The sequence below is a fragment of the Macrosteles quadrilineatus genome, unplaced genomic scaffold (assembly GCF_028750875.1).
Source record: "Macrosteles quadrilineatus isolate MER2022 unplaced genomic scaffold, UCM_ALF_1.0 Scaffold_2__2_contigs__length_208266976, whole genome shotgun sequence".
In the NCBI taxonomy this organism is placed as follows: domain Eukaryota; kingdom Metazoa; phylum Arthropoda; class Insecta; order Hemiptera; family Cicadellidae; genus Macrosteles; species Macrosteles quadrilineatus.
This window is the reverse complement of record NW_026542595.1, coordinates 147,981,345-147,994,192: the sequence shown is the minus strand read 5'-3', so window position 1 is coordinate 147,994,192 and position 12,848 is coordinate 147,981,345. Positions and strand designations below refer to the sequence as shown.

Genomic DNA, 12,848 nt, shown 5'->3' with positions numbered 1-12,848 from the left:
TACTAGACCTTTTCAAAGCAAAGGTAAAGCTACTAATCACTTATGACGTAACCACCATAATATTTAGTTCACTCAAATATGTGGAAATATTCTGTACAACCCTTTGCATCCAATGACCGTTTACGTAATGTCCAGGTGAAGGTGAACACCAGCAGTGGAGGCAAGGGATTGATGTTGGGAGCTGACGACTTCCTCCCCCTCTTTGTCTGGGTGCTGGTCCAGTCAGGGATGATCGCTGCGGAGATCGAGGCAGAGTACATGTGGGGGTTGCTGCATCCCTCTCTCCTCTCTGGGGAGGGTGGGTACTACCTCACCACGCTCTCCTCTGCTGTACACGTGCTGAAGAACTTCAAGGCGTGCACCAACAGCGAGCCAAACCTAGACGTAAGTCACCCCCTAGAGTATTACAGCAGTTACGAGTCCGAAAGCTACCTCAGCACCTCACAGGAAACTAACGACAGCGGATACAACGACTGCATGGAGCAGGAGAGCAGCGAGAGGTTGAGTGATGACGAGACAGAAACATTCTCTAAGGTTAAGCTGAGGTTTGAGTAGGTGATGAGATAGCTGAGTCGCCAGCCAGTTGTTGGTTGGTGTTGGTAAATCTATGTTTTGCCGCTGAACATCAAAGACTATCATTGCAAGTGGTCAAAGAGAAAGAGATCTGAGGGTTACTTATCCCACACTTGCTGGTAAATTTTATAATTAGTTTGATTAAAAGTAATAACTATAAGCCCAATTCAATTAGTATCTGCAATTGTCTTTGAACTTTTTTTGTGGTTTGAAAATAGATAAAATAACATCCAAAAGACAGTTTACTGCCAGTAAAACCTTGTTAGCTAATTTAGATATATCCAATAAAGATGTTTAAGCTGCATAAACACCTTCCCAATAGTAAACTTTGGCTGCTTAAACATACCATCTAATTTTTATTTTGTTTTGTGCTCAAAGTATGGAAAACATTTTTACTTCAATTAAATATTTCTGTTGCAATCCCTTGAAAAATAACAAGAAAGAATTAAATGCAAGGATTATTCATAATAAAACTAGAAATCATAGCTATCACTCTGGTGGTTGCCATTGATAACATAACATTTCAAGTAAAAATATCTTAAAAATAAAATACTCTGTACATTAAATGTAAATAAAATGTGTTAAAAACTGTGTACATATATTGCCAAATTTAGCGTTAGTTATTTATTGTAATAGATTTACTAAACTTTTATCTTCCAACCTTAACTCCATCCATAAACTCTTTTCCAAACTTAAACATTTACTCGTCTCATTCCAATTTATGAGTTTCTCTGCTTTGAATAGTTGAGACGTCTCTTTCCAATCACGCGTCCTCACCACTGTAGTTGAGACGTCTCTTTCCAATCACGCGTCCTCACCACTGAGACGTCTCTTTCCAATCACGCGTCCTCACCATTGTAGTTGAGACGTCTCTTTCCAATCACGCGTCCTCACCACTGAGACGTCTCTTTCCAATCACGCGTCCTCACCACTGTAGTTGAGACGTCTCTTTCCAATCACGCGTCCTCACCATTGTAGTTGAGACGTCTCTTTCCAATCACGCGTCCTCACCATTGTAGTTGAGACGTCTCTTTCCAATCACGCGTCCTCACCACTGAGACGTCTCTTTCCAATCACGCGTCCTCACCACTGTAGTTGAGACGTCTCTTTCCAATCACGCGTCCTCACCATTGTAGTTGAGACGTCTCTTTCCAATCACGCGTCCTCACCACTGAGACGTCTCTTTCCAAACACGCGTCCTCACCACTGGAAACAGTGGCTTGGGGAGACTTGCAGTTTTTTTTTCTTTCAATAACCATTTTACTGGATTTTTTCTTATTTGTAAGATATTTTGTATTACTAGATTTTATTGTGTTGCTTTTTAAATTTAAGTTGTTTGTACTTATTTTTCTTCGCTTTATTTTACTTTCTTTTAATTTGCTTTGATAATGCTTGTAAATATAAATCATATAAAAACTACAAGGTGCAGCTATTCTAGAGAAATATGAATTTGTGGTAGACACATAATACTGTTTCAGGTTTCCATTTGTATAATTTACAATCAAATCTCATATAATCTACTTTTTACTCACTCTAACTTGTTAAGTTTTGTAAATATTTTTTTGTACTTTCTCTATTCCCCATGAGCTTTACCTATTTATTTTTAGTGTTATGTTGTTTGTAATAAATTGAAAGGAAAAAAATATTTTTGTTGTTAAATAAATAAGCTTTTTAGATATGTGTTCCTTTTTCTTCCTTTCTGCTTTAATGTATTGTTTGGCTTTTCAATGTAATATGAAGTTTCATGAAGGAATTAGTTTTTTAAATTCCTTGCCATTTATACAATTATTTATGTCCAGCTTTGAGCTATGAAGACACATCCATGTTTTGGTTTTCCACTCAAATATTTTCTCAATATTTGACGCTATTTCTATTCTAAATGAGTTTTTCTTACTTCATAGTACAACTATAAACCTATTTTGAAGTTTAAAATTCAAAATAAAAACTTCCAACAAAACTACACACAGTTGGGTTTTATTTGTCTTTCTAATTTATTGCGTTGAGATATCCCATCACAAAATACCAAAATTTGGCATTATATGAACCTTTCAATTGGTGTGTTTTTCAACCTGAAGGCAATAACATCTCTCTGGTTGAAAAGCAATCAAAATTATGAATTAAAATCCATTTTTAGCCCCTGAGCTGTGATATTAATTAAAAATAGGTATTTACCTTCGTCTACAGCTCAATTTGTTGTAACTTGGGTTACGGCCGTTTCGGCATTATAATGCCATCGTCAGACGTTGAACATTCAGCTGAAGTAGCGTCGTCATAGTTGAAACACATAACACGAACACGAATAACATTTTACAATTACTAACGAAGACACAACGAACAGGCCTGTCGCACACACGGTACCGGTTGACATTGCCACGATCTGAACTGGATGCCGACTGGAGGTTAATCCTGCATCGTTCTTTGCGTAGTGGTGTTATCAGCTGACCTTTGTACTTCTGCCTTTTGTCTCTTGTCCTGGTCTAAAATACTATTGAAAATTATGTGTGATTTATATTGTAGTTTGTCATTTAATATTGTGTCATCAAAATTAGTTGTTGGACACATTAGAAGAATACGAAATTTACAGAGCCTATACAGAAAATAATTTTGATGACACAATATTAAATGACAAACTACAATATAAATCACACATAATTTTCAATAGTATTTTAGACCAGGACAAGAGACAAAAGGCAGAAGTACAAAGGTCAGCTGATAACACCACTACGCAAAGAACGATGCAGGATTAACCTCCAGTCGGCATCCAGTTCAGATCGTGGCAATGTCAACCGGTACCGTGTGTGCGACAGGCCTGTTCGTTGTGTCTTCGTTAGTAATTGTAAAATGTTATTCGTGTTCGTGTTATGTGTTTCAACTATGACGACGCTACTTCAGCTGAATGTTCAACGTCTGACGATGGCATTATAATGCCGAAACGGCCGTAACCCAAGTTACAACAAATTGAGCTGTAGACGAAGGTAAATACCTATTTTTAATCAAAATTATGAGCTCTACTTTTTGCAGAGGCAAGGAATATAAGTCATTAGTCAACTGAGTTAGGTACTTGCCTTATTTTCTTTAATCCCAAGGAGGACGTAGGGCCACTACAAAATAATTCCACCAAACTCGATTCTGGGCCATCTGCTTTGCTTTTCCCAACTCTTGTCTTCCTCGCTCAGCTCTCTCTTCACCGATCTCCTCCAAGTCATCTTCGGTCTGCCCCTCTTCCTGCTTCCTTGTGGGTTCCACTATGTTATTTTCAGATTTCCTTAGAACATTCACCGATATTTTCTTCTTTAACATCAGCAACGGGGGATATTTGCATCCTCCTCTGTGACTCTTCGTTGGTGATCATATCAGGCAATCGGATATGAAAAATTCTTCTAAGGCATCTGCTTATGAACCTGGAGTTTTTGAGCTGATATAATTTTTGTCACTTTCCAAGTTAGACAACGTAATAAGAAGAACATATGTTACGTTGGTTCCAATGATTCTAAGTTTTATACTTCTTCTTAATTGGTTTGATCGCAGAATTGAGCCAGCTGTGCAAAAATTCCTTTGGCTTTCCTGATCCTCTGTGCCACGCCCTCGTCTGCCCCACGTCACAAAGATGCGATGCTTCCAGGATAGACAAAATCTTCTACTCTTTCAATTACCTTGCCATTTAGCTCAATTTGCTGGTTATCCCTTTCATTAGTCAACAGTATAGTCAAATTGTATAAATTTCACCAAAGTTATTTATCCAACTATCATTGGCCAAAGTGGTAGTTGTCAAATATTTAGCAACAATCAAATTTTAGAACAGATTTGTTGTGTAGCTTTTTGGAATAAGATTTGAGGACATCCAAACACTATTCAAAAATATAGCAGAGAGGCAACAATGGCTACTGCATGTTCTTTGTCCTCAATGTACTTTTTTCTGTTGAACACTGAAAAAAACAATACCTCTCTTGTGACTATTGCCGAACAAGGTACATCATAACGTCTTGGGCTGATAACTTGGACATGAATGGTTTGAGTCCATAACTTAACTATCTTTCAAAAACTTCACAGATCATAAGTCATGATTAAGCAGTTGAGGCTTACAAAAAAAATGAAAATTTAAAAATTATATAAGATGACTAGTAATTGTATCTTATGGCTAAACATACTTTTTCTCTGATAAAAAAGGTTAAGGGCTGCTTGTAGTACTGTACTGTGGAGTGTGGACATACACAGAACGTTCATGTAAGGGGGGTAAAGATGGTGAACATTTAGACCACTCTTGTACCTGTACTCTCACAAAAAAAAACATGAAAAACTCCTGTTGTATAAGTAGGCCTACACCAAATTAATGACTTAAAATGTTTAAATATACAGTACAACACTTACTTCAATGGTTCATATTCTGCCTTAGTTAGTTATTCATTTACAGTCTTAATTATTTTTTTAGATAATGGATTTTACCCTACCATGTAATAAAAAAACCCGACTTTGTCGTATTTGTATGTTTTCTTGAAGGAAATAGCCTTTTTAATACAGTCAAATATTTGGTACCAAAAGGTTTTGACAAGAAGTAGTGCAATGTTAAATGCAGTGGTGTAGTCAGTGTGGAAACACTCACCTAAAAACTGACTAATATTGGATTTATATATAAGACTATTAAAAAACACAGAGTGGGAACTCCAGTCCCACGTGTTACTGCTCCACAAAACCAGCGCTTATATACATGTGTTTAAGAAGCTAAAATAGCACCACAAAATAACAAAAATTGTTTATATATAATTATTAAGTAATGGTCAAAGACACACTGCTTAAAAGCTGCAGAATTCCTGAAACTAATTTTAGAGTTTTTTTTATGGTAAGAATTTTAGTATTCTTTGCTCTAATTTGAATCGACCCTTGGATCTTTAGTCTCTAAGTCTAATTCAAACTTCCATTTATAAGGTTATATTTTAAAATTTATCTTTAATAAGTAGTTATACTAATTGTGTGTTTCTTCTTGAAAATCTATGATTAAGGAACTTATTTATCTAGTATAAAACCTACGATGTGTTTTTTTCTAATTTATAATATTCTTAAAAACATCTATGCATTCTATGTTCGTTTTTGTCCTTCTTTGTTATAGAATAATTTTTGGAAATCATCCACTTTCTTAAAATATTACCGGCAATATAGCATTTTTGCTCTAAAACGTCAATTGTAATTTATAGTTTTTGTATCTAGACATGAACTCTATATATATATTGTTTTAAAGTTTGTAGCATTCACAGAGGTTAGAAGGAACTTCTTCTTGACTATCTCAACATAATTCAAGGACCACTGATATATATTCTAAAGTACTATTCATGAGTAAAGTCTGATTTTTCCGGTTGTTGCAGTGGGGCAGCGGACCTATGTCAGAGTTTCGCTCTGTGCTGAAGATTGTGGTTCCTGATGAAATCAACGGATCTATCATCACCAAAACTCTCCCAGTGAGGCCTAACATGACCACGAGAGAGGTGTGTAAGATCATTGCGCACAAGGTCCGGATCACCAACCCCCAGGACTACGGACTGTACAAGCTGGTCGATGGAGAAGGTGCATAAACTTGTTTTGTGTTTAGCCGGCTTTTCTTAGGCTTGGATAGCGTAGTGAGGGGAAGGGAATGCAATGGTGGTCAGCTCCGTAGGAAAGCCTACTATTAAATTTCCTAAGACAGAAAGAAAGTGAAATCATAACTCCACGTTCCACCCCCAGGAAAACCCAGCTTTAGAGATGTTTTGTGTATTGAAATCTAGGTGTCTGCTAGTCACTTAAATAATTTTTACTGAAACCCAATGATTTAACTAGGTTTTGGAAGTCAATGAAAACTCAAGGATTTTACTTGGAGATAAAAAAAAACTGAACCCTCAAAAATCACTGATTTCAGTTTAAAATTGTTCAAAGTCACAGATTCTGTCACTGTAATAGGAAAAATTGCTGAAAACATTCAACATCATTTCTTCATATAGTAAAAATATAAGCAATAATGGACGAGTATATTAGGTTTCTAAATTATACTTATAGCCAAAACATAAATAAATTTACATTCATAGTTTATTTACCTCATGATAAACTCATGTTTTTTTAGGTCTATTGATTTTTCCCTAGCTGTTATGGATGCTAATCTACACATACAGTATGATTCACAAATAATCACAGAAAGGTCACAGTTTTTTTTTAGATTTTGTAGACACCTTAAAATGCTGCCAATATTTTTTAAAAACAGTTTAGTTTTCCTTAATTTTAATAATAATTTTTAAGTTCCCAAAAAATTTGGTTGCCATGAATTGCAAATGGTTGTGATTACAAAAACTGCATCAAGACTACCGGTATAGTGAAACACATTAGGTACTAGTAGATTTCTGTATGGTTTAGCACAAATTCTTTCAGAATAGCTATACGATAATTGTAATACACTAATTTAATATACATAACTTCCGATATGGATATTATTTGCCATGCTAGGAAGAAGTTAAAAACAATTCCTTGATGTTTTCGCTTTTGACAGGTAGTTATTCTTTTCATAAAGCAAGTTCATTGCAAATTTGCTTCAAATATTATTACTCTAAAGAATTTTCTGAACAGTAAAAAAAGTTTTAAAATTTAGTCGATAGTCTAGGGACAAAATTTTAATCTAGCCCTGGTAAAAATTTCTTGCTATATATACATATGTGTTAACTAATAAAACAATTATTTGTTTCAGAAACACTTCTTGGAGAAACAGACTGCCCTCAAGACATTAAAGGATCAGTATCCACCATCGGAAAACATTGCATGTTTGCGTATAAACGCATCGATGCAAAAATAGCTTGGCCGCGAACAACCTCCCCTGAATAAACCTTTCTTGAACAATTCTTTACCTGTCTTCCAATCTTTACAAACTAAAGGGGGTCTGAAACCAATGGACAAATTTACTAACACATTCTTTCAAAAATAAGATGCACAACTTTAGGAATAAAAAATAATACAAAGTACTAATTTGGAAATCAATGTGATCAATAATTTGCGAATCAATGTGATGAGATATAATTATAGTTTTTGATAATTTGTCTTTGTAATTTAAACTTTGGCCTCCTTTAGAAGAGATTCAAATCTCACTTATATGTCATTTGTATCCAATATCTTTTGTAACTGTGTAAAAAATTTACAATATTGGTTTTTCTGCTCTTTAGAGATGTAATATAACCTGAGAAATTTTCAATAATTATTATAACCTGTAACATGATATGTGTTAAGTGACTCATAAGTTGACTACGAACAACTGTGTAAAAGTTGTGGTACTTTTCATACTAACAAAAACACAAAATATTTATAAATCAAACCATAATTTGTGCAACCTGTAATTAGCTGTCCCATATAGGTTTTTATTTAAAATAGAATTAGTCATAAAAAAAGAATTAAAATTATTTTCTCTCACTTAGCAAAAAAGCATTGTTTTCTAAACAGTTTTAGAAACGATTTTCAAACTTTCATTAAGAGGCCTTAAGAGTAGGGTAGTTTAGACACGTAGCGATTTAGTTAACCTCCCTTCCTTGAGTGACTGATCTAAAGTATATTTTCATACCTCAATCGCGACCATGCATTTCGAAAGAGGTGTATATTTTATATTTTCTACTAACATTAATGCTAGTCAACGTATTTCCCTTTTGGGGACTTGTAATTTTGTTCTCAGTACCCGCTCAAATGTAACCACTTAGTCGAGTATTACTTAATGTTTGTAATGTAATTTCATCACACCGATAAGTCACAATATGAACATTATCCGATTTCCACAAACCGCTATTTTTATAAAAGGCCCAAACAAAAGTAGATTTTTTACGTTATTACTGTTGGTTGTTTTTACGTAGTACTATGATCATTAACTGTAAGCTACAATAATTCCTAATCTGTATTCTGTGTTCATCGTTAGTTATTAATTGTATAGTAATAATTTAATATTAATTTTATCGTTTTACCTAATGTTTTGTAAATAGTGTAAGATAGGGAATATTTTAATTGTAAACTTACCCTGTTCATATTGTGGCCTGAAGTCTTTTTGTAATGATATATAATAAATGTTTATACTAGTTTTAATATTTATCTTTTTCTATGATTTGTAAAAAGAATAGTTTCTCAAATGTAAACGGAAACGGACATCACAAAGTCCATACCAGTCATTAACCGTGGCATTTCATTTCTTTAATAAACAGTTTTGAAAATTTATTTCTCTTTAATTGATGTGATCCTTGAAAGCCTTTTGTCTCATGTTCTACCCAACTCCATATACTGATATGTACAGATGTAGACATCCCATCTATGGGCCAGCAGAAGTGAGGGTTTTGTTAAAAGACAGCATAGCTGTATGAACAGCTTAGAATGTGTGCTATGAAAATTATTTGTTCTCCCACTTAATGATGCTACAAGCTTTATAATGGATGGACAAGAACTTTGGAACTTTTTTAACAAATAATTCTTTAAAACTGTGCAAATATCTAGGCATAACTACCATTGATTGCGTTCTTTCTGTCATCAGTTATTATGGAGACCAAAAATTTCTTTGGAAATTCGCATCTCTAACCTTTGAAAGCCTTTGAGGTATTGAATGGATCTCTTTAAATAATCAAGCACTCAAGCAAAATTGAATTATGTGTTTAACTCTTGGACACATAGAATATCTTTGATGTCAACCTTTTTTATGTTTTTTTCTAGTGTGAAAAATATAGACACCTCATTTCTTAAATAACATTTATAATCAATTGGTGATGTTATAAAAAATTGCTTTAGCTTTAAATTAGTTGTTCTTTCAAGTTGGTATGATTAAAAAGTCTGCCTAGCTATCATTGGTTTTTAAATCAGAATTAGAATGAGAATACCTGGTCTCACATTTTCCCATGTTACTATTTTCGTCGCCCTTCCGTTAAAAATAGCCTTGGAAAATTGTTACTCTGTACAGTATTCTTATTCTGAATTAAAAACTAATGAAGAACATGAACAGGTAGCTGCAAACACAGACTTTTCAATTATGCCAACTTTTTCATCTAAATCTTTGTCCTGCAAAACAAAAATCAGGCTGTACAAAACAATAATTTGCCCAGTTCTCCTATATTGATCAGAAACCTGGAAATTAAATAAAAGAGATGAAAATAAACTAATATAGTATTTGGGCAAGGTTTTGTAAATGTAAAGGGAACGAAAAGTTAAAACCTTTGACGTTCTTTGAAACCCCGTTTTGCAGGTCTGTTGTTTTAAAAGATGCAACTCTTTAGTGCCCTCGTATGTAAAGAAGGGTTCACAACTGTTAATAATATTTTATGTGGGAGCCCTGAAAAGCACGGGGTCCCAGGCACCGCCTTGTTTTCCTTAATGTAGGGCCGCCTCTGCAGGAACAGTCCAAACCCTGGTCTTAAATATTAATAAATTACGTAAATAAATGTTAAATTTACGTAAAGGTTGTATTGTGTGTACATTTTAAATCCAATGAGTTTATAATAAAACAGCATTTTTGTCATTCTGTAAAAAAAAGGTTTTAAAGTGAAATTGTGTCATAGTTTCAACACTGTTAATAAGAAGCTACCTTCGTTCATACAAACTTTTACATGCATGCTATTACTTACTAACTTACTAGCAGAGTACCCGTCCTTCGTACGGGGTTGGCATGTAAGTATAAAGTTACATTAGCGTATGGTTTGACAGCTCCATTTAAGTAATGTTAAATAATGTTTACATTCAGGATAGTGACATCATTATTTTAAATATGATCCTTACCCTCTCTGTTCTAATATTCATGCAGTATTTAAATGAATGTTTGAACCAGCTGTATGGAATTGTGAAATCAAAATTAATTTGACAGTTAGTACTGCTTGTTTACATTTTTAAACTTTGTAGGTTTGTTCTTTGTTGTCATGGATACCATCAATCAAAATTTACTTTGAAATCTCTCACCTCCGATTTTTGAAAGCCCACGGGGCAGAGCCCTAGGACAATATTGAAGCGGTAGTTCTATATGTATCCTCGGAACTGTAGCTTCATGTGTGTGCAATTTGAGCCCAATAGGTTCAGTAGTTTTTGAGATTAGCTCATACAAACACACACACAGACACCACCTCTTCTTTATAATAGTATAGATATTAGTAAAAACAGTTTTATACAGTAACTGCAAAACATTATACAAATTTCAGTAGGCCTAATTATAAAAAGTGATTATAAAAAGTATATAATACCCCCACCGCCGCAAACCTGCAAAGTACAGTAAGCGAATTTTCATCTGATTTGATTTTCACTTAAATCTATTTAAATAACATTAGGTTTAACAAGTACCTAGGTTTGCTGCTACAAGGAGGGTCATAAAGTATGATTTATAGTAGAATAACAATAGCTTAGTACAAAATAAATTTGCCGAAGTTAGATCGAAAAGTATCCATAAACAAGCAAACAACAACAGTTTACTCTCAGGCCCCGGGTACGATACGAGCGGCGAGTGGTGAGTGGCGCCGCTCTGAAATCGGGTCTCATTTAGTTGCGTGTAAATTTGTTGAGGGTGGCCACGATACGTGTGAGCCAAGTCAAAATCGATTTTTGCGAAAACGCCGCTCGCCGCTCAGGTGAGTCATGCTTCAGTTCGGCCTAAAATGACAGGGAAACAGCAGAAAACATGCGATACGGGTCGATACGTGAGGTGCAGTCCAGGGAATGTTTGTGAAATGATCAGCACGGAAGTTTTAAAACACTTCAGTCACCAGAAAATTATGGGACAAAGTTAGGGTTAAGGTTTTTTTCTAAAAGCTAAGCTTTTTCTATAAAGGCAATTTGATTGTCAGATAGCAACAATAGTGGCAATACGTCTTGCAGGTAAGCATAGTTTACCATTTTCCACTAAACTGACTCATAAAACTGGGGAAATTTGAAGAGCGTTATAAATGTGCCGCTTTATCGTAGCCAACACCGCCGCTTACATGCCGCTCAGGTTACCGCTTGCCGCTTGCCGCTCACTGCTCGCCGCTCTTATCGTACCCGAGGCCTCAGAATAACATGGGAAATTAAAATTTAATATTCTTTAAATTTTCCCCGTAACCAGTAACCATACGAAAACACTTCAATATTTACATATTCCTACACAATACGGTTTATGGAGTTAAACATTTTTTTGTTTTTTAAGCTCTTCAAACTGGTTTAGAGAGAAATCGGTAAATTTTATGTTTTGAGAGGAAATATAAAAAACAAATTTTTACCCCATAAACCCCCCCCCCCCCCCATAAACTCCCGTTCCCATGGTCCAATCATGCCGATACGAATAAACATAGGTTTACACGTTTGTACCATATTTCATGAAAATTTGATGATTTTTGCTCAACAGACACATATAAATATACATAAGAATTTGAACGGATGGTGTTTTTGACCTCTGGAGACATCAAAACGAAAAGTAAATCGGTCCCGGGTCCAGGCCTTACCTACCATGAGACATAGGGTGAAATATTGAAATGAAATGAAATAAAATTTTATTTCCCATTAAATATATACATAAGTACATTGTATTTTTTACTTAAAAATAATACAGCAAACATTAGACTACTATCTACATAACAAAACCAAAGTTATATACCCTAGAAATAAAGCGAACAAAAGTATAAAAAAATACCTTCTATAACAAAGGAAAAAGTCTACATAGACAGAGCCTGAGCGTAGACTAGAGTTCCGAAAAAGTTAATTTGAATGGGAAGTAAAAAAAATATAGGAAAACAACGTTGATAGCTTATATCCATTTATAGCTCATGGGAAATTCGCTAAAACTGTAACTGTAAAAAGTACACGGTTTAACCTTTAACCAATTTAAAAGTAAAAAAAATAAAAAAGTGGATCATAAAACACTTAGCTACTATTAATCTGTTTGAAAATATGAACTAGTTGGTCTACTGGTAACAATATATCGGACTATCCTACTAATGTAGTCCCATGTAATGAATAAGGAAGTAAGGAAATACCTAAAATATTAATGAAATTCCTGCATTATCATTTCCTAATTGTTTTATTTTATAGCATAAAACATATAGTAAATGTACATAGGCTTAATTGTACGCTGTTTTTTTTGTTTTTTTTTTTTTACTAACCAATAATGATTAAATTTTAAAACTAAGAACTTGTTAACAGAATGCAAATTGTCTTATAATGTTTAGACGCCAAAGTCCAAAAATGAGGATTTATGTCTACTGTATAACAGAAAAAAAGTGATTTTTTATGCTCTGCTTTCCATAAACACAATTCCTCATTAAATTTTAAGTTTTTACTTACCTAAAAAA

At 34.3% G+C, this 12,848-nt stretch overlaps 1 protein-coding gene across 7 annotated transcripts in view; it reads left to right on the top strand.

The window, feature by feature from the left end:
- The window catches only part of LOC128986806 (protein sprint), a 368,727-nt gene extending 359,952 nt beyond the window's left edge, over positions 1–8,775 (top strand). For all 7 annotated transcript variants that reach the window (XM_054407335.1, XM_054407336.1, XM_054407337.1 and 4 more), the window contains 3 exons: positions 136–384; positions 5,931–6,129; positions 7,277–8,775. In XM_054407335.1, the coding sequence (XP_054263310.1) occupies positions 136–384; positions 5,931–6,129; positions 7,277–7,410 (582 nt within the window). In that variant the 3' untranslated portion in view covers positions 7,411–8,775. The remainder of the gene's footprint in view (positions 1–135; positions 385–5,930; positions 6,130–7,276) is intronic.
- The last annotated feature ends 4,073 nt before the right edge of the window (positions 8,776–12,848 follow it).